We start from the raw sequence: 24,477 nt of genomic DNA, 5'->3' as shown, positions 1-24,477 counted from the left end.
TTTTATTTATTTATTTGGTACCAGGAATTGAACCCAGGGGCATTTAACCACTGAACCATATCCCCAGCCCTCTTTATTTTGAGACAGGGTCTCACTAAGTTGCTGAGGCTGGCTTTGAACCTGTGATCTTCCTGCCTCAGCCTCCTGAACCATTGAGGCATGTGCAGCCAGCGAGGATGCACTTCTATGACATGTGTATAAATATCATCCTGCTGGGGCCTCCAAGGCACTGCATGACTGGGCTCAACCTACCTCACTACACTGCCTCAGGGCTTATATATTTCCTTGGAAGAGATTCCAGCCCTTTCACCTGGATCCCTCAAATCTCAGCTCAAATATTTCTCTCCAATTGCTCAGCCCCTTCCCCCAGTCCTGTAGACCTTTCTTTTGCTGCTTTTGTCTGTCTCCAATGGCAGGAATGTTCACTGGGTATTTTATTCATCATTGTAGCCTCCTGTCTAGGTCAGGCATGAGCACAGCTTATAAACACTTGCTGAGAAAGTGGCCAGGTGGAGGGAGACGGGGAGGGAAAGGGAAAATATTGGGGAATGATACTGACCAAATTATACTGTTATATCATGTGCATGTACAAATACATATCAATGAATCCCACTATTATGTAAAATTATAATGCACCAATAAAAATATAGGGAAAAAAACTTGCTGAATGAATGAAAAAACTCCTCGATGTGCAGATAGGACAATGAGATTGAGGTAGAGGAAGCCACTCATCTATAACACAGCTGACTTAGGAAAAGAGGTCTTTTGACTACCTCAGTTCTTTCAAATTAAACTCCCCCAATTCCCTTGTCCCCTTCTGTCCTCAACACAGGACTTAAAAAACTAAAGCTGGATTCTTCTTGGGTACTGAGGTCAGTGAGCTGCTCCTATTGTCAGAACTTTTGCTGGAGGCCTCTTGCTGTTTGATATTACCAACAGAACATCCTTTGAGAGTGTCGCCCAGTAGCTTCAGGAGAAAGTTAAGACCCTTTAACATCATCCTGGTGGCTGGCCTCAAGAGTAACCTGGTAGCTTAGAGTCAGGTAATGCTGGAGGAGGATGGAAAGCTGGCTGCCCCCTTGACCTCCGCCAAGAGCAATAGAAATATCAGCAGGGACTTTGAGTTGCTCACCCAAAAGACCTAGGAGCTGTGAAGAGAGGGGTTCTGGGGTCAAACTCAGTGTGGAGGAGTAAAGAGTAGGGTCCCATCTTAGGTTGAGTCTCCTAGACAGAGGACCAAAGCAGGGCAAGGTGGTGGACCCTGGGCAGAATGGCCACTTTCCCTGAAGCCCAAAGAACTCTCACAATCCACAAGGGCAATACTGGGCACACAGGACAGGATGATGCCATTGGAGGACATGACTCTGAGGTCTGGAAGGAGCCTAGTTTCCTCTACAACATGGTGAAAATCCCAAGATTGGATACCAGTAATTAAGGACAGACAGGATTTTCCCAAGGCTATTGCCATCCTTTCTCATGGCACAAGTGAACATAATTCTCTAGAAGTTCCAGAACAGGTCAAAAAGGGCTCTTAAGCACATTCACACTGCCAAAACCAGGATGCCTATTCATTGTATGGCTTGCTAGAATTCATCATGCCTGATGGCAGAGAAAGTGGATTCAAACCACTACTGATGGCATCTATCCTCCCTTAGAGTAAAACAATGGAAAATCCCTGAGCATTTCTCCAATGCAGAAACTGACACCAGTGCTGCCCTCTGCTGTTAAGAGCCTGGTCCAGTCCTGCTCTTCCCCCTGACTTCCTCTGGCATTTCAAAGGTTTGTAAGCCACACAACCTTGTGGCTTTCGATTAATAACTTCTTTATTCTGGAAAAGCAAATCAAATTCATATTCATATAAACACTGACATTACAAAGTACAGGGAAAGGGGGAAGGGAGGAGGAAACAAAACTCTCTACAAATCCTGCTAATACTGTCTCACCCAACAAGACCATAATGCTTTGTCCCATATTCAATCACTTATATAATAAACCACAAATAAAATCTTCTCTGGAAGATACACTGTTCCTCTTTGAGATGTCAGGGAAAAGGGACCGGAAGTAAGGGTAGGAGGCTTTATTCTTTTGGCAGATCCTCTCAGTCATTATAGATATTGCTGCACTGTTAATAATAAAAAATATATGCTTCTCTGTAAAGCATTTAAAAAAAAAATTCCAAGGATGAGATGGCTGAAATCTCAGCTCAAGTATCTCCAAATACATTGTTGTCCATTCCCTGACCTTTCCGTGTGTTATTTCTTGGTTGTTTTCCGGATCAATGCCATTCTCTGAAAGGAGAGAGAAATAAGCAATTATACAGATTAGAGTCAGGAGCTTTAGGAATATGTATATGCAGTTAGTAGGCAGTATGGTCTACAGTATAGGCTAGAGCCCTTGGGGACTTGCAGTCACAGAGAAGCTCAGCAGCCTTCTTTTAACCAGACAGCAGAGTACAGGGACTGAGATAGGCCAGCAGGTCCATTTACCCACCAAAAGACTCAAACTGCTCGGGGTATCAGGATGGCAAAAAGGTTAAAAGTAGAAGAGACAGCTCTTGCCTTTTGGGGACATAAGGGATAGGTCAGCAAAACATATTTTCTAGGATTCCCTCACCCCAATGTCTTCTTTCTCTAATGATGGAGAAAATAGGAAAAGGGCCTCAGTTTCAAACCTGTTGCCACACAAAGAGAGTCAAAATTTCACCCGTGATGATGTGCAGTGAAGGGCAACTGAAGACTAACAACTTCTACCACAACCCACTGTGGACCCAGTCAGATCATGGGTTTCCATTTTTAGTAACTTGCTTTTGCTCACTCTTTTTGACCAAGATGTTACCCCTTTATTATGTCATTTTTTAACTAAACAGAGATCTAGAGCCAGAGAGACCATCTGGAGAACTCCCTTCAGACCTTTGATGTATGGACCTTTGATTCAGGCTATTGGTGGCTTCCTGGGAGGGCTCCCTCCATGAACTCTGTAAACAACTACTCCAGAGACCCCAATGATGAAAAAGCAAGGGACATTCACCTAGGACTGCCCAGTGCCTATCAAACTTGGAAACATCTCACTCTTCATTTCTTTCTTTCTTTTCTTTTTTTTTTTAATTCTAACATGTTATATATGACAGCAGAATGCATTAAACATCTCATTTTTCAAATCAGAGTAGCCAGTTAAAGCAGAAAGGACAACAGCCTTTCAAAGGGAGGCCAATACTGCTACTGGACTGACCCGACTTATTCTTACACCAACATCTAGGTTCCTTGTTAAGAGGGGTAGAGAACAAAGGTTAAGCTGGGGATGTGGGCCAGAATGCTTGGCAGAGCAGCCTGAATACTCCATCTTAGCATGAGCATAGGATACTTCTGCTTCCTCTGACCTTTCTTTATTCAAGGGCATGTTCAAACCAGCAAGAAAAGGAAGATTTCATTAAGGAGATTTGGAGGGGGTGAGCTTGAACCAGGCACAGTGGTACCTGCCTGTAACCCCAGCTACTTGGAAGACTAAGACAGGAAGAGTACAAATTCGAATCTAGTCTCTCCAACTTAGTGAAATCCTGTCTCAAAATAAGAAAGGGCTGGGGATGTAGAGTGGCCCTAGATTATTCACTCCCCAGTACCAAGAGGAAAAAAAAAAAAAAAAAGCTTGAAGTGAAGCCCATCAGAGTTGAGAGAAAAAATTGAGATTCCATATAGGAATAGCACAGCGCTAAGGAAATATCTGACTGTTGCTGCCTCTGGGCCTCTCTGACCTTTGGTCCAAAGAATGAAACCTGCTTTGTGGGGGAAGTGAGACCCCTAGAAGGTAGCCCGACACCATGCCCGGCTCCTCACCTGTTTATGAGCTTCTGTGGTGCAAGCTTTTTTGTAGGGCCGTATTTCTTCAGAACCAAATCCTGGGATCCACATGTTCCACTGGCGTTCTGAAAAGAAGAAGCAACAGAGTTAAGGGTACCAGGAAGGCAGCATCAGGAGTGCAATATGCCCCTCCCAGTATCAGGGAGGATAACTCTTGGCATCAACTATACTAACACTAACCCTATTAGGCTATTCTATGGAATACAAATGGGAAATCACACCTGGCTCCTTCAAGAGCTTTTTTTTTTTTCCTGTGGTCCTGGGAATTGAACCCAGGGGCACTCTACCACTGAGCTACATCCCCAACCTTTTTTATTTTGAGACAGGGTCTCACTGAATTGCTTAGGGCCTCCCTAAGTTGCTTAAGCTGGCTTTGAACTTGTGATCCTCCTGCTTCAGCCTCCTGAGCCACTGGGATGATATGCATGCTCCACTGTGCCAGGCCAAGCAATAGTTTCTTTTTTTTTGGGTGGGGAGGGGCAAGGGTATCAGGGATTGAACTCAGGGGCACTTGACCACTGAGCCACATCCCCAGCCCTATTTTGTGTTTTATTTAGAGACAGGGTCTCACTGAGTTACTTAGCCCCTTGCTTTGTTGAGGCTAGCTTTGAACTCGTGATCCTCCTACCTCACCCTCCTGAGCCACTGAGATTACAGGCATGCACCAGTGCACGCAGCCGCAAGGATATTCTTTTTTTGACTTGTCTTTTTTTGGTACTAAAGATTGAAGCTGGATGCTTTCTTAATAAGCTATATCCTCAGTCCTTTTTTTATTTTTATTTTGAGATAGGGACTTGCTGAGTTGTTGATGCTAGCCTTAGGTAAAGTTTATTTGAATAGCAGAGATATAATGGCAACTATAATTGCTAAGCACTTATTTTGTGCCAGATCCTATACCAGATATTTCATATATATAATCTATAATTTCACAATCATCCTGTAAAGAAGATATTAGGATCCCTACTTTACAGATAAGGAAACGGGCTTATCTAAGAGAAATCAAGTAGGAATGATAAGATGATTTAGCTAGAAGTGGCAAAATCTGGTTTCAGATCAAATGTCTACCCCCTTCCTATGGATAGATTTCTTTTTTCTATTTAGTGCTACTATTAAATGAATATATAAGTCCCAGGACCCAAAAGTCTGGTCTTGGCACAAAGGTTTCTCTGACTACGCTTTCCCTGACAGTCCTGAAGGTATGGTTATGTGGATACTTCAGAGAGAAATAAGACCACATACCTAGATGCAGCTGGACATCTTTCACCTCCAGAGTGCTGGACTTACGATGCCGGGCAAGCTGGCAGGCTGCTGTCACCACACTCTCAATAAAATCATCAGCAATCTGCAGCAGCATCTGGAGAAGGCAAAGTGAGTGACAGTAATGGTGATATTGGCAGGATAGGCTCCTGTTGCTGAGACAATAGTTTTCTGCCTGCATTTAAAAAAAAAAATTTTTTTTAAAGATGTTGCTTTTGTTTTATTTTTTTATTTTATTTTAGAGAGAGAGAGAGAGAGAGAGAGAGAGAGAGAGAGAATTTTTTTAATCTTTATTTTTTAGTTTTTGGCGGACACAACATCTTTCTTTGTATGTGGTGCTGAGGATCGAACCCGGGCTGCATGCATGCCCAGGCGAGCGTGCTACCACTTGAGCCACATCCCCAGCCCCCAATTTTTTGTTGTTGTTGGGAGGGGTACTGGGGATTGAATTCAGGAAGATTCATCCACTGAGCCACATCCCCAGCCCGATTTTCTATTTTATTTAGAGATAGGGTCTCACTGAGTTGAATAGCACCTTGCTGTTGCTGAGGCTGGCTTCGAACTCTCGATCCTCCTGTCTCAGCCTCCCAAGCTACTGGGATTACAGGCATGCGCCAACGTGTCCGGCTAATATTATTTTTAGATGTTGATGGACTTTTATTTTATTCAGTTATTTATATGTGGTGCTGAGAATTGAACCCAGTTCCTCGCACTCTACCACTGAGCCACAACCCCAGCCATCTGCCTATATAATACGTAATATGGGGGCCGGGATTGTGGCTCAGCGGTAGATTGTTCACCTAGCATGTATGAGGTGCTGGGTTCAATTCTCAGTACCCCATAAAAATAAATAAGTAAAATAAAGGTATTGTGTCCAATTACAACTAATAAATAAATGAATAAATAAATACGTGTGTGTGTGTGTGTGTGTTTGTGTATGTGTATATATTTCTTTTTCTTTTTTTGCTTTTGGTACTAGAAGTTGAATTTGGGGCACATTACCACTGAATAATATCCCCAATCCTTTTTTATTTTGAGACAGGGTCTCACTAAGTGCTAAGGGTAGCCTTGAATTTATGATCTTCCTGCCTCTGCCTCCCAAGTTGCTGGGATTACAGATATGAGCCAATGTGTCTAGTCTGAATTACATTCAATAGACTTTCTATTAGTAGGCCTGGAATCAGCATATGGGCTAAGGTGGGGATAAGAAATGAGGAGGACAACAGAAACATTACCCAGATCAAAAGTTAGGACAAGGGCTGGGGATGTGGCTCAAGCGGTAACGCGCTCGCCTGGCATGCACGGGGCACTGGGTTCGATCCTCAGCACCACATAAAATAAAATAAAATAAAATAAAGATGTTGTGTCCACCGAAAACTGAAAAATAAATATTAAAAAAAAAAAGTTAGGACAAAATGAAGATAGATGAAAATGTTAAGACTCAGGAGAACCAACTTGCTTATGGCTATGTAACTAGAAAGCAGTGGAAACAGAATTTCACTTCATTATTCTGAGTCCAAATTCTAAGATCTTTTTACTTTAATTCACTGTTAATTATTCCTAGACCATGGGGGAAGCAAAATTAGAAGTCTGAAGATAAAAATTTACACGAAGGGGCTGGGGTGCTCAGTGGTGCCTAGCATGTGTGAGGTACTGGGTTTAATTCTCAGTACTGTATATCAACAAACAAATAAATAATGGCCCATCAACCATTAACACACACACACACATACACACACACACACACACACACACACAAAATCTACATGAAGCAACTTAGAGAGGCCCTAAGCAAGTCAGTGAGAACCTAGGCAACTCAGCAAGACCCTGTCTCTAAATAAAATATTAAAAAGGGCTGGAGATGTGGCTCAGTGGTTAAGTGCCCCAGCGTTCAATTCCCGTACCAAAAAAAAAAAAATCTACATGAAGCCGGGCAACTCAGGAAGCTAAGAAGATCGCAAATTCATGGTCAGCCTCAGTAACTTGGTGAGGTTAAAAGGTTTAGAACATAATCTAAGGAAAACCTTAGCAAGTAGAAGTACAACTATAAAGGGATGAAAAATTAGAAAAAAAAAAAAAAAAAAAAGCCCAAAGAGGATCAATCCAACCACTTATTATTTCAGAAGAAAGATAAAAAAAATAGATAGGAAATTATCAACAGTAGTATAAGAAACTGTAATCTTCCTACCCTGGCGATGGGAATGTAGAATTATGTACTACTTGGAAAATAAGTGGCAGTCTCTGGAAGGTTAAACACAGAGTTACCACATGATCCAATTATTTTACTGCTATTTTCAAGAGAAATGAAAACATGTATCTACACAAAAACTTGTACATATATTTTTTTTTAAAAAAAAGGGGGGAAAAACTTGTACAAAAATGTACACAGGGGCTGAGGTTGTGGCTCAGTTGTAGAGCACTTGCCTAGCATGTGTAAGGTCTTGGGTTGGATCCTCAGCACCACATAAAAAGAATAAATATATTGTTGTGTCTATCTACAACTAAAAAAAGAAGGTACACAGCAACATTATTCATAGCAGCCAAAAAGTAGAAGTAATCCAAAATTCATTAACTATTGAATAATATTTATACAATAATATTTCATTGTATGTCTATATTATATTAACAAAATGATATAGGCATTGATATAGACATAAATTTTTTCATTTATTTCATGTAGGTTTTTTTTTTTTTTTAGTACTGGGGATTGAACCTAGGGACACCTTACCACTGAGCTAAATCCCCAGCTACTTTTTCTTTTTTTTTTTGAGACAGGGTCTTACAAATTGCAGAGGCTGATCTTTTGTGAATGTGATATAGACATACATTGAAATATTACTGAGCCATAATAATATGGATGTACCAATATGTGTGGAATAACAGGGATCGAAGTACTGCTATCACATAAATTTTGAAAACATTAAAGTAAATGAAAAAAAAATTATAAAAGACCAAATATCATGTTTCCATGTATTTGCAATATTCAGAATAAGCAAATTCATGGAGGTAGAAAAGATCAATTGTTGCTTATGGGGAATGAGCACTAATGGGTATGGGATCTTTTTTGGGGTGATGAAAATATTCTAAAATTGCCAGGCATGGTGGCACACACCTGTAATCCCAGCAGCCTGGGAGGCTGACACAGGAGGATATCGAGTTCAAAGCCAGCCTCAGTATGTAATTATATCTCATATATATATATATATATGTTATAGTTGGGCACAATACCTTTATTTTATTTGCTTATTTTTATGTGGTGCTGAGGATCAAACCCAGTGCCTCGCATGTGCCAGGCAAGCACTCTACCGCTGAGCCACAACCCCAGCCCATGTGATTATTTCTCAATAAAGCCATTACAAGGACTGGATGTAGCCCAGTGGTAGAATTATTTTTTAACATGCAAGAGCCCTGGGTTCTATTCCCAGAACCACCAAACAAACAAGCAAACAAACAAAACATATAGCTATAAAGCTGTTACATCACACACACACACACACACACACAGGGCAAATATTATGCCTCTGCTTAAAAAAATAAAAACAACAATGGAATTTCATTCCAGAATCAAGAAATAAATAAATAGAAATAAAAGAAGCCTCCAAGAAAGCTGCGTATGATGGCGTACACCTGTAATTCCAGCAATTCAGGAGGTTAAGGTAGGAAGATCACAAGTTCAAGTCCAGCCATAGCATATTAGCAAAATCTTGTCTCAAAATAATAAATAAGGCCAGGTGCAGTGGTGCACACCTGTAATCCCAGTGGCTTGGGAGGCTGGGGCTGGAAGATCACCAGTTCAAAGCCAGACTCAGCAATTTAGCGAGGCACTAAGTAACTCAGTGACCCTCTAAATAAAATATAAAATAGGGCTGGGGATATGGCTCAGTGGTCAAGTGCCCCTGGGTTCAATCTCCAGGACTGGTGGCATATGCCTGTAATCTCAGCAGCTCAGAAGGCTGAGGCAGGAGGATCACGAATTCAAAGCTAGCCTCAGCAAAGGCCAGACACTAAGCAACTCAGTGAGACCCTGTCTCTAAATAAAATACAAAATAGGGCTGGGGATTTGGCTCAGTGATTGAGTGCCCCTGAGTTCAATCCCTGATACCCCCCAAAAAACCACAACAACAACAACCAAAAAAAAAAAAAGGGCTGGGAATATAATTCAGTGCTAATGTGCTCTGGGTCTAATCCCCAGTACAAAAAAATAAAAAAGAAGGCTCTAAGGGGGCTGGGGATATAGCTCAGTTGATAGAGTGCTTGCCTCACATGCACATGCACAAGGCCCTGGGTTCAATCCCTAGCACCAAAAAACAAATAAACAAACAAAAAAGAAGGCTCTAAGAACCCAGCATATTACACAGTGCATGAAAGAAGGTATATACTAAGGCACATTATGTGAAAATACAGGTTGGAGGTAGAGTTCAGTGGTAGAGTGCTTGCCTAGCATATGGAAGGCCCTGAGTTCAATCCCCAGCACCTACACCTCCCCTGCAAAAAAAAGAACAGGAGAAAAATAAAATCCTAATAAAATCCTAGTTGGAATCAAAATGCTCAATTGGTAGAGTGCTTGCCTTGCATGCACAAGGCCCTGAGTTCAATCCCCAGCACCACAATCAATCAATCAATCAATAAATAAAAATAGCCTAAGATTTCTTTTTTTTTTTTGGGAGGGGAAGGGGCGGGTACCAGGAACTGAACTCAGGGGCGCTCAACCATTGATCCATATCCCCAGCCCTATTTCATATTTTATTTAGAAACAGGGTCTCACTGAGTTGCTTAGTGCCTCGCTTTTGCTGAGGCTGGCTTTGAACTTGAAATCCTCCTGTCTCAGCTTCCTGTGCCGCTGGGATTATATGTGTGTGCCACCAAGCCCGGGCGAGATATTAACAATAACCCTGTAAGTAAATACTGTCACACTCAATCAACATAAGAGGAGTCCCTGAGTCTCAATTCTCTTTTTGATACTAGAGCTTGAACCCAGTGGTGCTTTACCACTGAGCTACATCCCTATTCCTTTTCATTTTTGAGACAGGGTCTTGCTAAATTGCTGAGACTGGCCTTGGACTTGTGATCCTCCTGCCTCAGCCTCCTGAATCACTGGAATTATAAGCATGTGTCACTCCTCCCAGCAGGGCTGAGTCTCAAAAAGCTTAAGCAACTTGTCCATAACTGCACAGCTGGTAAGAGGCAGAGCCAAGATTCAAATTCAGATTCATCTGACCCTAAAGTTTCTCTAATCACTATGTCATATCAGCCCTCAGGGGCACAGTCTCTGGAGAACCCAAACCCACCTTACCTCCTCCACATCTTCATCCAACTGCTCATTTGGATCCACTTCTCTTACTAAGTCCTGTAATTTCTTCTTGGTCAATACCTAAAGTTAATTGTGAGGAGATTCTTCAGTGAGTAAGGAAGCAAAATAACTTGTAATCCCATACTGAAGAAAGGCTGTCAGTTTGTTGGGTTTAGTTTCCTTTCCAATGAGTTCAGTATGGCCCACTGGTGGCACTGCTACCAAACTACACTTCCAAGACAGAGGTAGTCCAGGGAAAGACAGAAAGAGTAGTTTGGAAAAGAGGTCAGCATCCAATTGTCAGGCAGTTTATTTCAACCTTAACTCTTTTTCTTTTCCCATTATGCCTCACCTCTCTCTATATTAAGCAATTTCTAGTTCTCTGAACACCACAAATTGCACCCCTTATACCATTACCTTTAGACATGCTCTTCCTCCCTTTTTCCTATATGCTCAGCTCACGGCACTCTATTTTTTCTCTTTTTGGTAGTGGGATCAAACCCAGAAGCACTTTACCACTTAGCTACACATCCAGCTCTTTTCAACTTTTTATTTTGAGACAGGAGCTCATCAAGTTTCCAAGGCTGGCCTTGCTTTCCATCCTCCTGACTCAAGCTTCCTGAGTCACTGGAATTACTGGAATGAGCCACTGCACCAGTTCAATGAGACTCTTTTCTGATGCCTTTCCTAGACAACACGGGTAAGCACAACCACTTGTAGTCTTTTCTATCCTCTGTGTACCCTTCTATCTTATGTATATTTATAAATTTGCCTGTAATCTGACTTAACAGGTTAAAAATTCTATGAGGGGAGAGAACTTGTATTATCTATAACTAAATATATTAAATATGTATAGCTACCATCCCTTTTTCATAAATAGTGTTATATTACATATATACACCATTAAAAAGTGATCAAGGTGGAAGCTGGGGATGTCTCTCAGTGGTACAATGTATGACTAGCATGTGTGAGGCCCGTGGGTTTAATCCCCAGCACTGTATTAATAATAATAATAATAGAAGCAGCAACAATACATAAATACTGGTTAATGTTGTCTCAGATTTATCCATTCTTCTCCATTTTACCATTATTACTTAATTCAAGTCTTTTTTTTTAAAGACTTTTTTTAATATTTATTTTTCAGTTTTCAGTGGACACCTTTATTTTATTTTATGTGGTGCTGAGGATCGAACCCAACGCCCTGTGCATGCCAGGCGAGCACGTTAGCGCTTGAGCCACATCCCCAGCCCCAAGTCTTTTTTTAATATTTATTTTTTAGTTGTAATTGAACACAATATCTCTAATTTTATTTATTTATGTGGTGCTGAAAATCAAACCCAGGGCCTCTCACACGCGAGGTGAGTGCTCTACCGCTAAGCCATAACCCCAGCCCCTAATTCAAGTCTTTATCACGTCTTAATTTATTTCAAGTCTTAGAATTGATCTTCTTTCCACTTTATCCCTCTTTCCTACCCCTTTATTTCCTTACTGCCAAGTTAATCCTTCCTAAGGTATACTACTTCTATTATGTTAATGTTACTCTCTATTAAATATTAAATATCTGCAAAGATTGTCTATTACCTAAAAGGCCTACTATGTTCTGCTGTAGTCCTACTTTATAGTTTTATTTCTTGCTCTTTCCAACAGACCATATACTTAAAAAACATATTTGTTGCACCAGGCATGGTGGGACATGCCTGTATCTTTAGTTTTTTTTGTTTGTTTGTTTGTTTGTTTGTTTTAGGTGGATACATTAGTTTATTTTTTATATGGTGCCGAGGATCGAACACAGTGCCTCACGCATGCTAGGCAAGCATTCTACCACTGAGCCACCACTCCAACAGGGACATGCCTATAATCCAAGCAACTCAGGAGGCTGACCCAGGAGGATCCCAAGTTGAAGCCAGTCTTAGCAACTAAGCAAGGCCCTTACAACTTAAGAGAGACTTTGTCTCAAAATGAAAAAAATAAAAGGACTGGGGATAAGTGCTCAGTGGTAAAACACCTTGGGTTCAATCCCCAGTACCAAAAACACATGTTTATCTCCTTATTGTCTACCTAACTCTCCCCCATTTACCTTACTAGTCCCTCCACCCATTCCCTTGAAATGTCTCCTCATCCATTCTGCTCAGCCTATAAGATCCAAGCCAAGGCATTATACTTATTTCTTGTGGCTCTAGATAGTAGAATCAGGATCACAGCTAGAAAGGGAAACAGATTTTGAAATCACTGCAGAAATTAACAAAGGCAGCAGTTGGATGAACTAAAAGGAAGACTGGAGACAGAATACTTTTATTTTAGAAGTAAAAAACACATTTATTATTTTATTTAACAACTATATAACTAACACATATAAAGCATCTGTCATATGCAAGGTGTCATGTTAGTATATGCATGAGTATGTATGTATGTACATATGCATACACACAAGCATATATAAGAGGCAGTAAAAAAGGATCTTGAACATGATAATTTGATAAAGAATCTTAGAGGGGCTGAAGCTGTAGCTCAGTGGCAGAGCACCTGCCTAGCATGTGTGAGGCACTGGGTTCGATCCTTAGCACCACATAAAAATAAACAATAAAAACAAAAAGGCATTCTGTCCATCTACAACTATTAAAAAAAAAAAAAAAGAATGTTAGAATTCCAAAGGCAGGAACAGACCTTCTTTTTCAACTAAGAAGAGGCAGCTCCTGAGATGGCCATTTCTCAAAGAATTCCTGGTTCAAATAATAAAAAGAGGTGACTATAGAAAGGAAAAAGTAAGGGGATGATACCTGATTGTTTTCAGGGCTAAGACGACCTCCTGTCCCAGGAGTGCCTGGAATTTTTACCACTGTAGTGCTATTAGCCATGGAGCCTTGTGGAGGGGTACTGGCTGGTTCCGGTTTTATGGATGAGAAATTGGAGAGGTTGATTAGTGCTGAGGGGCCAAACTGGTTCATAATCTGCCGAGCTTTGGACTTCAGCTCATAGAGCTTATCAAGATCCTGTTTCTTTTTGGAGCTGTGAGGACCAAGGCCAATCAACTGAAGAAGAAAAACATGAGAATTAGTGCTAGAAACACCTATAATAAAGAATAAGTTTTGAAAGTAAAATTATGTGAAATCTGTCAAGCTTTGAGGACTCTTCAGTATATCTGGGATGGTGACCATTTGATACCTACACATTAAAATGGAGAAAATGAAGAATGTTCATTGCTCTCACCTGATATTTAGAAACCATCTCTTCTCCAAAAGCTAAATGAAATAGTCCACAAAATTGAAATAAGGAAGAAAGTAAATGAAATGAGGAATCTTATATAAAAACACATTAGATTAAGCAAGACATTTGAGGACTTTGAACAAATAAAATACTTGATGAAGTACTACATGCATTATTATTTAAGTATCAAATAATGTTAAATTCAAACAAGTCATGTCACAATCACATACTTTTTAAAACTTAGTCACCAAGTTCAAGAAAACAGATTAGTTTTTTTTGGCATTTCAAAACATGCTTGAGCCCATTCAGGGCTATGTCAAATAAACACAATTTTTAGAACTTTTCAAAGTAAATTCTTCTTTATCATAAAAAGCAAATTTTCTCAGTGTTAGCAATGCTAAGTACATGCAGAAATCCTAGCCCGAAGCAGCCGAAATTCCTAAATCTTAGAGCCATAGCGTTGACTCTGTGGACATCAGCTTTGGTGTCATCAGGATCAGAAGCACATTCATCAAGTTCTGCCCATAGTGGCCTCAAGGAGCTTACTTACAGCTATCTGAGTGTCTAGATCTTTAATTACATCAGCAACAGCTGTGAGCCCGGTGAAATGAGAGGCAGCCATTTTCAAAAGCTACCTGTAAATGAACAACTAGCATCAAGCACCACCCTTGCCACAGAAGCACTACTGTAGCATGACCTGGTACATCTTCAGCAATCAGGATCCAGGCAAACTATCTCCTTGTCCCTATTATGTGGCAAGAAAAAAATCCCCCTCTCCTTCAAAAACAACTTTAAAAATTAATTAATAATGAATATTTTGAAAACTAATGAGAGTACATGCCTGTAATCTGGGACTCAGGAGGCTGTGGCAGGAAAATTGCAAATTCAAGGCCAGTCTGAGCAACTTAGATAGACCCTGTCTCAAAACAGAAAATTTGAAAAAGGGCTGGAGAGGAAATTAGTAGTAAAGCACCCCTGGGTTCAACTTCCCAGTACTAAATAAAATAAAACAGGGGCTAGGGATGTATCTCAGTTGCTAGCATGCTTGTCTAGCATGTAGGAGGCCCTGGGTTTAATCTCTAATGCCATTAAACAAATAATAAATAATAAATAATAAAAAGGCGAGGGATGTAGCATAGTGGTAGAGTACCCGAGTTTAATCCCCAATACCGTAAAATAAAAACAAAAATTAATGATGGTGACAGGCATGGTAGGACACACCTGTAGTCCCAGCATTCTAGAAGCTGAGGTGGAAGAATCACTTGTCTGGAGTTCAAAACCCGCCTGGACAACATAGCAAGACTTTGTCTCAGTGGGGAGGGGGAATATGTATATATATACACATATGTGTGAGGGTGTGTATATACATATATGTATATATATATATATATATATATAATTGAATAAATGATGCAGCTGGCTGGGACTGTAGCTCAGTGGCAGAGCACATGTTTAGCCACTGGGTTCAATCTCTAGGACCATTAAAGAGAGAAAGAGGGCTGGGGTTGTGGCTCAGTGGTAGAGTGCTCGCCTAGCATGCATGAGGCACTGGGTTCGATCCTCAGCACCACATAAAGATTAAAAAAAAAAAAAAGATATTGTGTCCACCTAAAACTAAAAAATAAATGTTAAAAAAGAGAGAGAGAAAGAGAGAGAGGAAAAAAAACCTGAAAAATTAATATGGGCACAGTGATACGTGCCTGTAATTCTTGCAACACAGAAGATTGCAAGTTTGAGGCCAGCCTCAACAACTTAGCGAGATCCTGTCTCATAACAAAAAAATAAAGGTACAGGGATGTAGCTCACTGATAAAGTACCTCTAGTTCAATCCCCAGTATCAAAATTAAAAAAAAAAAAAAAAAAAGAAGAAGCAGCAGCAAAATTGTGTGATCTGAACCTGCAGGAACCATGTAACAGCTTTCAGGATCTGGGAAAGCTTAGCAACCTGAATGTGTGTCTGTTCTACTCCTGTCCTTATTGCTGAGTTCCTCCCCAACATACTATCTAACTTTCTAATATGAGAAAGCAACGTTTGTACATGTTCTTCTGGTTTACTCTAAATAAAAGCAACTAACTGTGCATTGGTTAAATTTAGAGGTCTCTATAAAGGGCTACAAGGCAAAATCTAGGAAAAGTATATACCAGTTATTTTTTTATTCTAAGGGCTTCCAAAATGCTAAGCAAACCAGGCATGGTGGTGCATGCCTATAATCCCAGAAGCTTGGGAGGCTGAGGTAGGAGGACTGCAAGTTCAAAGCCAGCCTCATCAGCAACTTACAGATGTTCTAAGCAATTTAGTAAAACCCAGTCTCAAAATGAAAATTAAAAAGGTCTGGGGCTGGGCTGTGGCTTGGCTTAGCGGTTGTGCACTTGCCTGGCATATGTGAGGCACTGGGTTCGAGTCTCAGCACCTCATATCAATAAATAAAATAAAGATCTATCAACAACTAAAAAATAAAAAATAAAAATAAAGGGCTGGGCTACAGCTCAGTGGTTAAGTGCCCTTGAGTTCAATCCCTATTTCCAAAGAAAGAAGGAAGGAAAATGCCAAGCACACATCTACCACTGAGTTATATATCCAGCCCCATATTGTTTTGACTCCACAGATCCACTTTTAATAATTTATATTACATTGAACTTGTATATGAATAGAATAGTACTATACTTACTATACAGTACATATAAGAAATATCTATCAGGGCTGGAGTTATGGCTCAGTGGTAGAGCGCTTGCCTAGCATGTGTGAGGCACTGGGTTCAAACCTCAGCACCACATAAAAATAAACAAACAAACAAAATTTTTTTTAAAGAAAAAAAATATCTATCAAAGTGATAGATATAGTTAAGGTTGGGGATATAACTCAGATGGTGGAGTGCTTGCTTTGCATGCACATGGCCCTGGATTCAATCCCACCAAAAAAAAAAAAAAAGTGATATAGTTAAATAAATTAGGGTATAACTATATAATGGAAGAATGAGATAGTCAGATATGGTGTATACCTGTAATCACAGCTACCTGGGAGGCTGAGGTGGAAATATCACAAGTTCAAGGCCAGCCCTGGTGATTTAGTCAGATCCTGTCTCAAAAAATAAAATTTTTTTAAAAATAAAGGAAAGGCTGGGCATGTTGCTCTATGGTGGAGCACTTACCTAGCATGCACCAAGACCTGGGTTCAATCCCCATTACCAAACCAAACCAAACAAAAAATAAACAAAAACCAAAAAACTGGGCTAGGGTTGTGGCTCAGTGGTGGAGCACTTGCCTAGCATGCAGGAGGCGCTGGGTTCGATCCTCAGCACCATAAAAATGTAAAATAAAGATATTGTGTCCACCTAAAACTTAAGAATAAATATTTTAAAAAATTAAATTTAAAAAGGGTTCAGGTGTAGCTCAGTGATAGAGCACCTCAGTACTGGGGGGACCTAAGGATGAGAATAAGGCAAATGAAAGTATAATGCTACCATTTTTTTTTTTTAGTTTCCGGCAGACACAACATCTTTGTTTGTATGTGGGCTGAGGATCGAATCCGGGCCGCACGAATGCCAGGCGAGCGCGCTACCGCTTGAGTCACATCCCCAGCCCCAAGAAACCATTTTAAAAAGACCATATGGGCTGTGGTGTGGCTCAGCGACAGAGTGCTCACCTAGCACGTTCAAAGCCCTGAGTTCGATCCTCAGCACCACAAAGAAATAAATAAATAAAGGTATTGTGTCCAATGACAACTAAAAAATAAATATTAAAAAAGACCATATATTATGCAATTCCATTTACAAGAAATGTCAAAAACAGGCAAATCTATAGTGAAGTAAAGTAGACTAGTGGCTACCTATGGCTAGGAGGTATGGGAGAGTAATAGGAAATGACTGCTACTGGGCATAGGGGTTTCTTTTGGGGAAGATAAAAATAATCCAGAATTAGATCATGACAACATTTGTACACCACTGAATGTACCAAAAAAGCCCTAAATTGTACACTTTTCAATTGGTGAACTGTACGATATGTGAATTATATATAAATAAAGCTGTTAAAAAAAACAAACAAGGACAATCATAAAATCATCTCCAAGATACACCATTCAGTGGAGTACTAGGTACAGAATACTAAGAATACTTTAGTATCATTTATTAAAATTCCACATAGAGGCTGGGAGTTTAGAGCAATGGTAGAGTACTTGCCTAGCATGCTCAAGGCCCTGGGTTCAATCCCCAGTACTGAAAAAAAAAAAGAAAGAAAAAGAAAAGAAAAGAAAGAAAAGGAAGAAAACTAACAACCCAACTTTTAAAAAAGGAGCTGGGAAGCCAGGCAAGGTGGCACAGCCTGTAATACCAGTGGCTTGGGAGGCTGAGGCAGGAGGATCACAAATTGAAAGCCAGCCTCAGCAACTTAGTGAGGATAAAAGCAACTCAGTAAGACCATCTCAAAATAAAGTAAATAAATAAAAAGGGCTGGGCTCAGGCTGGAGTTGAAGCTCAAGGCAAAGCACTTGCCTAGTATGTGTGAGGCACTGGGTTTGATTCTCAGCACCACATATAAGTAAATAAATAAATAAAAGTCCATTGACAACTAAAAAAAAAAATTTTAAAAATAAAATAAAAGGTCTGGGCTAGGGCTGGGGATATAGCTCAGTTGGTAGAGTACTTCGATCGCATGCACAAGGCCCTGGGTTCAATCCCCAGCACAACAACAAAAAGGGCTGGGTTGGGGATGTATTTTAGTAGTCATCCCTATATTCAATCCCCAGTACCAAAAATAAACAAATAAATAAAAAGGGGGCTGAGGATCTAACTAAGCAGGACAGTGGTTGCTTAACGTGTTTGAGGCTCTAGGTTGATTCCCCAGCATCACGGAAAAAAAGGGCAATAAAAGCTGCACAACAAAATAGGCAAAGGATCTGAATAGATCCAAAGATAAACAGATGGCAAATAAACCTGTGAAAAGATGCTCAATATCATTAACCATTAGGAAAATGCAAATTAAAACAATGGGATATACCTTTTAGAATAGCTAAAATTACATACACATACAAGTGCTGGAGAGGATACAAAGCAACTGAAACCCTCATACACTGCTGGTATGAATGTAAAAATGATGCACTCTTCTGAAAAAATAGTTTGGCAACTTCTATATATGATATAGGGCTGGGGTTGTGGCTCAGCAGTAGAGCGCTTGCCTAGCACCTGCAAGGCCCTGGGTTTGTTACTCAGCACCACATAAAAATAAATAAAATAAAGGTATTGTGTCCAACTACAACTAAAAAATAATTTAAAAAAAATACTGATACATGCAACAAACGGATGACTCTCCAAGTGAAAAAGGCAAGACCTGAAAGGCTAATTGATAAATTTATATGATACTCTGAAAAAGGCACAGTTATAGGGATGGAGAACAGAGATGTGGTTGCCAAGGGGTCTGGTGTGGGGTAAGGTTTGACTACAAATGGAGAAAATGATTAAATTTGGGGACAGGTGGAAATATTCTGAATCTTCAATGTTAATGTACTTATATGACAATATGTATGTCTTATTCCCAGTTGTGACTGTACTCCAAAAGAATTTTATTTGTATGTAAATTTGAAAATAAATTTTAAAAATCAAACATCGTTGGGCTGGGGTTGTGGCTCAGTGGTAGAGTGTTCGCCTAGCATGCACAAGGCACTGGGTTTGATCCTCAGCACCACATAAATGTGAAATAAAGATATTGTGTCCACCTAAAACTAATAAATAAATATTTTTTAAAAATCAAACATCGCAACCTGATTAGTATGGTCAATGACTCCATGTCCAAATTACCTGTTTACGGATAATTTTCATCAACCCCAATTGTGGAAGACACTGATGAAGCCCAATGGAATGAATTGACTGTAAATAACTTGAATGCCATTATGTAATATACAACAATTGCTTTTCAGCTACTCAAATTTCTAACTCTTGCTTCCTCAAAATGCCAAAAAAATAGGTAGCCAGGTGTGGAAGCACACATCTGTAAACCCAGCAACTCGGGAGGCTGAAGAAGGACTCCAAGTTTGAGGTCACCTTTAGTAATTCAGCGAGGCATTCAGCAACTTAGCAAGATCCTTTCCCTGATGCATCCACTGACCTCCCTCCTCTCTGCTCCTGAACATACACATTAAAATAGGGGTGTGGGGTTACTCCAGTCTGGTGTGCTCAGGCTAGACAAAAAAAAAAAAAAAAAGATCCCTTCCCCCAAAAATAAAAAGGCTGAGGCAATGTGGCTCAGTTGTTAAACAGGGATTGTCCCTGTTATCTCCCCCCAAAAGAGGTAAAAACAGAAGCATTAACTGTGGGATATTTGAGAAAATAATTATAATAGCTAACCCCTTTTGGTACCTGCTATGTGAATTTTAAGTGCTATGAGATTCACATGTAACTTCAGAAATCCCATTCCTCAGTGGGCTACAAATGAAAATATTCAGGGCTGGGAAGCCAGATATGGTGGATGCAAGCCTGTAATCCCAGTTACTTGGGAAATTAAGGCAGGATATTGACCAAATTCAAGGTCAATATCAGTAATTTAGTGAGGCCCTGAGGGCTGCTGGGGATGTAACTTGGAGGTAAAATGCCCTAGGTTCAATATAAAGAACCAAAAAAGAGAGAGGGGGAGGGGGGGGGGAGGGAGGAATAGAATACCATATTGTTTTTGCAACTTGTTTACCTTTAAAATGTTTAGGATTTACTTATTTATTTATGGTGCCAGGGATTGAACCCAGAGGCACTTAACCACTGAGCCACATCCCCAGTCTTTCTATTTTTCATTTTGAGACAGGGTCTAAGTTGCTTGAGGCCTCAATAAGTTGTTGAGGCTGGCTTTGAACTCATGATCCTCCTGCTTCAGCCTCCAGAACTGCTGGGATTACAGGCTCATATCACAGTGCCTGGCAGGAATTTATTTATTTAAACAAAATGACTGTAGTACATGACTGGATTTTTTACCTACCTATTTCTCTCCTTGGCTTCCAATTCTATCTAAAACAGCTCATATTTCCCAGCCTAAATCAACCAAAAAGAATCAATGATTTGTTATCTATGAGACTTGAAAGCAAAAGAAACAAGGAATTTTTTCCTGTCTGAAGCTAATGCTTGTTTTGGCTAGTGTGAGCCCATGTAGGTGACTTTGACTTAAGAGAAAGGCAATACAGTGCAGTGGGAAAGGATATAGACTCTGGTGAGAATCCCTGAGGTCAAGTACAAATGCTGCCCCTTACCTATATGTACTTAAGCAGTTACCTAATCTGTTTATGAGTCTTTTTTTTTTGGGGGGGGGGGCAGTACTAGGGATTGAAGCCAGTGGCCCTCTACTACTGAGCTACATCCCCAGCAGCCCTCAGGGCCTCACTAAATTGCTGATGTTGGCCTTGAGTTTGGGATCCTTTCCGGAAATTAATTATTTTTAATTTTGAGACAGTCTTTTGCCCAGACTAGTCTCAGACCTGTGATCTTCCTGCCTCAGCTTCCAAAGTCACTAGGAGCACAGGCATGCACCACCATGCTCAGCTAATCACAGCTACGTGGCAGGCTGAGGCAAGAGGATCTCTTGAGCCCAAGAGTTCAAGGTCATCTTGGATGCCATTATAAGACCCTCATTTTAAAGAATAAATAAGGGGCTGGGCATGTAGTTTAGTTGGCGAAGTGCTTGCCTAGCATGTGCAAGGTCCTGGGTTCAATCTTNCACCCTTTTAAATTTTGAGACAGGGTGTTGCTAAATGTCCCAGGCAGGACCAAGTTGCACTTGCTTGACCTCTTAATTTTTTGTACTGGGAATTGAACCCAGGGGTACTTAACCACTGAGCAACATCCCCAGGCCTTTTTATTTTTTATTTTGAGACAGTCTCACTAGGTTGTTGAGGCCAGCTTTGAACTTGTGACCCTCTTGCCTCAGTCTCTCGAGCAGCTGGGATTACAGGCATGCATCACTACACCTGGCTTTGGCCTCCTAAATTTAAAATTAAATATACCTAACTCTGCTGGGCTCTATTGTAAGGAAAACTATAAATGTTTCTTCTTGTCTATCTTGAATTATGCTCTGTGAAAACATAGAAATTTAGTTCTCCTCAAATACCACATTAAATATACTAACAAGTTATTGTCTTTGACATTAAGAGAAATCTTATAAAGAAGGGAGTGCTTTCATTCAATGACATGCTTTGTATAACTATTACTTATATTTTGCTGATGGACAAGACAGACATGGAGAGGGAATCTACTTAGAAAAGTAGAAAAAAAAAAGTTTTGGAGACACAAATGACTGGGCTAGGTCACTTGATTTCAGGGAAAGTACTTAACCTCTCTAAACCTATTTCTTTATCTGTACAATGGACCTAAAATACCTAACTCCTGGGGCTGTTATAATTATTAAGCCACACAATACTTCAAAGTACTTAAACCAGGCCTGGTAGTGAATGCCTGTAATCCCTCTCAGGAGACTGAGGCAGGATCACAAATTCAAGACCAGTCTGGTTAACTTAGCAAGACTCTTGTATAAATAAACAAATAAGATTAGGGGTGTAGTTTAGTGTGGAGCGCTTGTTTAACATGCATAAAGCCCAGGGTTGGATCCCCAGTACACAGAAAGGAGGCAGGGGCGGGAAGGAAAAAAAGTGCTTAAATTGTGCCTAGTTAACCTCAGTAGCTTTCAATAAAAAATACTAGTGAAGAAGTGTCTGAAGTGTCTGGTCCAAGTCTCTCCATCCTTATCTAAAAACAGCCATCCATAGAAATACTTGTGTCAAAAATATAGGATACAACTTATTTGCAACTTTTTTGGGGGGTGGGTACTAGAGATTGAACCCAGGGTACTCTACCACTGAGCTACATCTCCAGCCCTTTTTTTTTTTTAATGTTTATTTTTTAATTGTATTTAGACACAATACCATTTATTTATTTATTTGTTTGTTTATTATGCGGTGCTGAGGATCTAACCCAGGCCCAGTGTTCTACCCCTGAGCCCCAACCCCAGCCTTCCAGCCCTTTTCATTTTGAGATAGTGTCTCACTAAACTGCAGAGGCTGGCCCGAACTTGCAATCCTCTTGCCTCAGTCTCCAGAGTGTCTGGGATTACAGGTGTGCACCACCACACCTGCTATTTGCGACTTTCTAGTGTATTTTAAAAAATTATATTTGGCTTCACTTAAAGGTTTCTTTACTGGTGACATTCACTATCATCTATGTTAATATAGTAATGAGACTCAAAGTATTAGACTCTAAAATAATTTCCTTATTAAGTTTGAAGGTAAAGATTCCAGAAGCATTTATTCAACGAATGTTAACCACGCATCTTATATGCTACACAGTAGGATACTGTACCAAATTTATGATCCAACCACTTCTTGACTCACTGTGATCCTAAACCCCTTTTGGTCCTTCTTCTCCTTACATGTAAAACAGGAATTTTAAATAGATGGATGATCTTTTCGGGCCATTCCATCTCTGAAATTTGGGCTTTGGAGATCTATGCTCAGTTGTGGTTGATTGGAATGGGATTCAAAGCACTTAGCAAGTATATATCTGAGTTCAAACTGCTTCCAACTTCACATCCAATTCGCAAGAATGAGAAGAAAAAACGAAGATTCTTGCATGTGAACTTCCTAGGTTAAGTATCTGACACAAGAAAAACCTGCCTGCCAAAAACCAAGTAGGCAAGCGCGAAGGAGTCGTCTTCCCCTGAATACATCTTTTATCACTCTGGGCATAGAGACTAACAGGGGAAAAAAACAAAACAAAACTGATCGCTATATCTTTTCCAAATCCTTTCCCTTTCCCCTTCCAGTGGAGGCTGATCTCACAGTCCCGACCCCTTAGATTTTCCGTATTTTAGGAGCCGTGTTCTCACCGCCCCGTTTCCTCAGGAACTCGGGACTCTCTAAGCCCCGATCCCGTCCCCATAGAAGCCCTAATCTTCACTGCACGCTTCTGTTCCCTCCCAAACTAAAGTCTTCTCCGCCTGCTTCTGCCCTTCAGGAACCTAAGTCTTCGCTGCCCTGTTTCTAAATCCTTAGGAGCCGGGGTCTTCGCTGTCCCGCGTCTGCCTCTTAGGAGCCCAAGTCCTCACTACTCCACTTTTACCTCTCTGGAGCCGTGTCTTCACGCCCGGTTTCGTTCCGACCCTCTCCTCCTAAAAGTACCGGACCTCATAATCCTGACCCTCTCAGACCGCGTTCCCTCATGTGCCGGAGAACTCACATTCGTCCCGGTTCCCTAAGTCTCCTTCGGAGCCCGGGTCCCCACAGCCGCGTCTTCTCCGAGCCAGATCCCCACAAGTCCCATCCCAAGAGCCTGATTGCTCACAGCCCAGTCTTCTCCACAACCTGGTTCTTCAAACGCTGACCCACTGTGGGTCTGGTTCCTGACTCCCTCCTCCCACTCTTCTTCCTCAACTGCCAGGGCCCAAGACTCACAGGCAGCAGCGTCTATCTCCCCATGACATGCGGAGACTGCCCCAGTGAAGCTTTCGTCTCAGCAGCCGGTCCGACTGCGCGGCCCTCCCCGAGTACTTCCGGCACCGCTCCCCGCCTCCAACCCGGAAACGCGCGGCTCTTCCGGCTGGCGGGCGCGCGCCTCGCTTGCGCAGACGCAGACCGCCCTCCGACACGTGGTTGCTGTACTGGGTTGCAGCTCACCTCTTCGGGTTGTCCCTTCTCCAGATTGTGACTGACTGGTGGTGTGGGCGGCTTTGTGTTTTCTACCTCGGCGTTTCGAATCCTGCCCTAGCAGTTTCTTTCCGACTCTTATCTTTCGCTAGCATGACCGGTAAATGACGCCCTCGGATGATTTTGAAGTCGCCATTTTTGGTCGGTGCTTTTGTCGTGATATCTGGACGGGAATATCACCTGGGACTGCAGTACCCCATGGTATCCTG

The 24,477-nt window shown here is 41.0% G+C and overlaps 1 protein-coding gene across 7 annotated transcripts; it reads right to left on the bottom strand.

Moving 5' to 3' along the window:
- Positions 1-1,805: 1,805 nt before the first annotated feature.
- Positions 1,806-24,168, bottom strand: Taf12 (TATA-box binding protein associated factor 12). 7 transcript variants are annotated; one of them, XM_015485391.2, is made up of 7 exons: positions 24,017-24,118; positions 14,156-14,240; positions 13,179-13,430; positions 10,405-10,482; positions 5,094-5,286; positions 3,831-3,919; positions 1,806-2,288 (listed from the first exon to the last, which is right to left on the bottom strand). In XM_015485391.2, the coding sequence occupies exons 2-7, from the start codon at positions 14,225-14,227 to the stop codon at positions 2,253-2,255; spliced, it is 720 nt and encodes a 239-aa protein (XP_015340877.1). In that variant the 5' UTR covers positions 14,228-14,240; positions 24,017-24,118; the 3' UTR covers positions 1,806-2,252. The 7 variants fall into 7 exon arrangements, with proteins under 7 accessions (XP_015340877.1, XP_015340879.1, XP_015340880.1 ...); XM_015485393.2 differs by having other exon boundaries at positions 5,094-5,208; positions 24,017-24,106; XM_015485394.2 differs by lacking the exon at positions 14,156-14,240 and having other exon boundaries at positions 24,017-24,168.
- Between the last annotated feature and the right edge of the window lie 309 nt (positions 24,169-24,477).

This window comes from Marmota marmota, unplaced genomic scaffold (assembly GCF_001458135.2).
Source record: "Marmota marmota marmota unplaced genomic scaffold, marMar, whole genome shotgun sequence".
Classification (NCBI taxonomy): domain Eukaryota; kingdom Metazoa; phylum Chordata; class Mammalia; order Rodentia; family Sciuridae; genus Marmota; species Marmota marmota.
The sequence above is the reverse complement of the archived record's forward strand: the minus strand, read 5'-3'. Positions and strand labels throughout refer to the sequence as shown.

What these genes read in the sequence shown, in the direction of transcription:
- Taf12 (XM_015485391.2), bottom strand. Translation starts at nt 14,227, where the DNA reads ATGGCTGCCTCTCATTTCACCGGGCTCACAGCTGTTGCTGATGTAATT. An exon ending in TTAGCCCTGAAAACAATCAG is followed by an intron (nt 10,483 to 13,178) that starts GTATCATCCCCT and finishes AATTAACTTTAG; the next exon opens with GTATTGACCAAGAAGAAATT. An exon ending in TGGATGAAGATGTGGAGGAG is followed by an intron (nt 5,287 to 10,404) that starts GTAAGGTGGGTT and finishes TTTTAAATGCAG; the next exon opens with GCAGAAAACTATTGTCTCAG.